Source organism: Penaeus monodon, chromosome 21, assembly GCF_015228065.2.
Source record: "Penaeus monodon isolate SGIC_2016 chromosome 21, NSTDA_Pmon_1, whole genome shotgun sequence".
In the NCBI taxonomy this organism is placed as follows: Eukaryota; Metazoa; Arthropoda; class Malacostraca; order Decapoda; family Penaeidae; genus Penaeus; species Penaeus monodon.
Genome location: NC_051406.1, coordinates 38,390,196 through 38,391,818, shown reverse-complemented (window position 1 = coordinate 38,391,818; position 1,623 = coordinate 38,390,196). Strand labels below are relative to the sequence as shown.

The 1,623-nt window shown below is 39.3% G+C and overlaps 1 protein-coding gene across 1 annotated transcript in view; it reads right to left on the bottom strand.

Moving 5' to 3' along the window:
• Positions 1 to 1,623, bottom strand: part of LOC119586666 (myotubularin-related protein 14-like) — a 27,384-nt gene that overhangs the window by 11,898 nt on the left and 13,863 nt on the right. The window contains exon 10 of the mRNA XM_037935404.1: positions 180 to 932. Coding sequence (XP_037791332.1) covers positions 180 to 932 — 753 coding nt within the window. The remainder of the gene's footprint in view (positions 1 to 179; positions 933 to 1,623) is intronic.

Below are 1,623 nucleotides of genomic sequence, written 5' to 3'. Positions count from 1 at the left end.
TCCAGAAACCAACAGTCATTCAGTTACATGCACTTTGTATGTATATATCTATTTACAAACAAATCATTCCATCTGAAAGAAGTATGTCAATCAGTACTTAGTATACAAAATTCCTTGTCAAGTTACATATTCATGGCCAAGTAATATAATCAGTATTAACAGTACATGGAAATACATACACAGATGTTCGGGAGCTTCTGGAGCTTGCTGAGCCAGGGTTGTTGACAGACCCTAAGGATCCTCGAAGACTTCCAGTTCCAGAGATTATCTGCCAACTTCCAACAGAACTAACAGACTCTTGCCTTGGTCTTGGGGCAGGTCGGCGCGGTACTGGAACTGCCATGGGACTGGTTGAGGCATGGGGCGGTTCCTGACGGCCATTACCCCATGAGCCTTGGTCTGACCCTGATCCCCCTGCACTTTCCCCACTAGAGTCACTGTGGCCATTACGAACTCTTGGGCACACAAAAGGTTTACTACTATCTGATAGAGACGAATTTGAACTACCATTCTTAAGTGACCCACTTGAAGTCCGAGAGACCCCCCCTAATGGGTTCCCTTGACGCACTGATAATTTCCCTTCATTAGTAGCTCCTGTTACATCAGTTTCCCTGAAGGATGACCTCCCAAAACCACCTCTATTGGTAGTGGAAGAGGTCGAAGAAGCACGACTTAAGTTGGGTGACATGTCATCAAAGTCTAAGTCTCCAGTAAAGCTACCATATGGCCACGTCAAATGTGCACTGTAACTGTCATAACTTTCTCCAGTTTTCCCAGCTTTAAAATATACAGGTGGTGCATGATGTGAAGAACGATTAGATGAACAAGATGAGTTTAAAGAGTTAGAAGATCCTGCAGAACTCAGCCCATCTGCATCCAGCAGAACACATTCCATCCGGTCAGAACTCGTACTGTCACTTGAGAGGTGACGCCTGGAATGACAGTGGTACAAAGGTAACACAAAGAACAACATAAAACATAAAAAATCAAAAGAAAATAAGTTTTTGCATATATAGATAGTGATTAAACATATGCATGTACAATTGACATCCCCACATAAAAGATCATGAAAACATATATATACATGACTGAAGAAAAGAAAAAAGGCTTGAAAAGCACAGAGTACAGGTACATCAATGTATAAAGATCACATTCATCAAAACAATAAAACAATGCAGCACAAGATATTTAGAAGCAAATAATCTATCAATACTGAATTAGTAAATAAGTTTCCCAGCAAAGAACTTATCATAGAGTAAAAAAGTATAGTAAAAAGGCATTTATCAATTTCTGTACAACACAAGTAAATTCTTAGATCACAATAAAACAATTTCATAACAACAAATCCCAAATTCATAAAATCAATTTCCTTCCACTGCCTCTGTACAGTATAGCATTATCACATATACAATAGGCTACATATAAATAAACTGTCCTTTCTTTGCTTCACTCTGTGATTACTATGCATTTAAGGGGCCCTGACCACAAATCTCCTCTGAATGAATAGTCAGATCAGTATGGCATTTAGCATGGTCTGTTCTATACCCTGCCCTAATTTTTGGTACTAAAGTGTATTACCAAATGTGATTAACTCAACATCACCGGGAAAGCGTTGTGCTCATT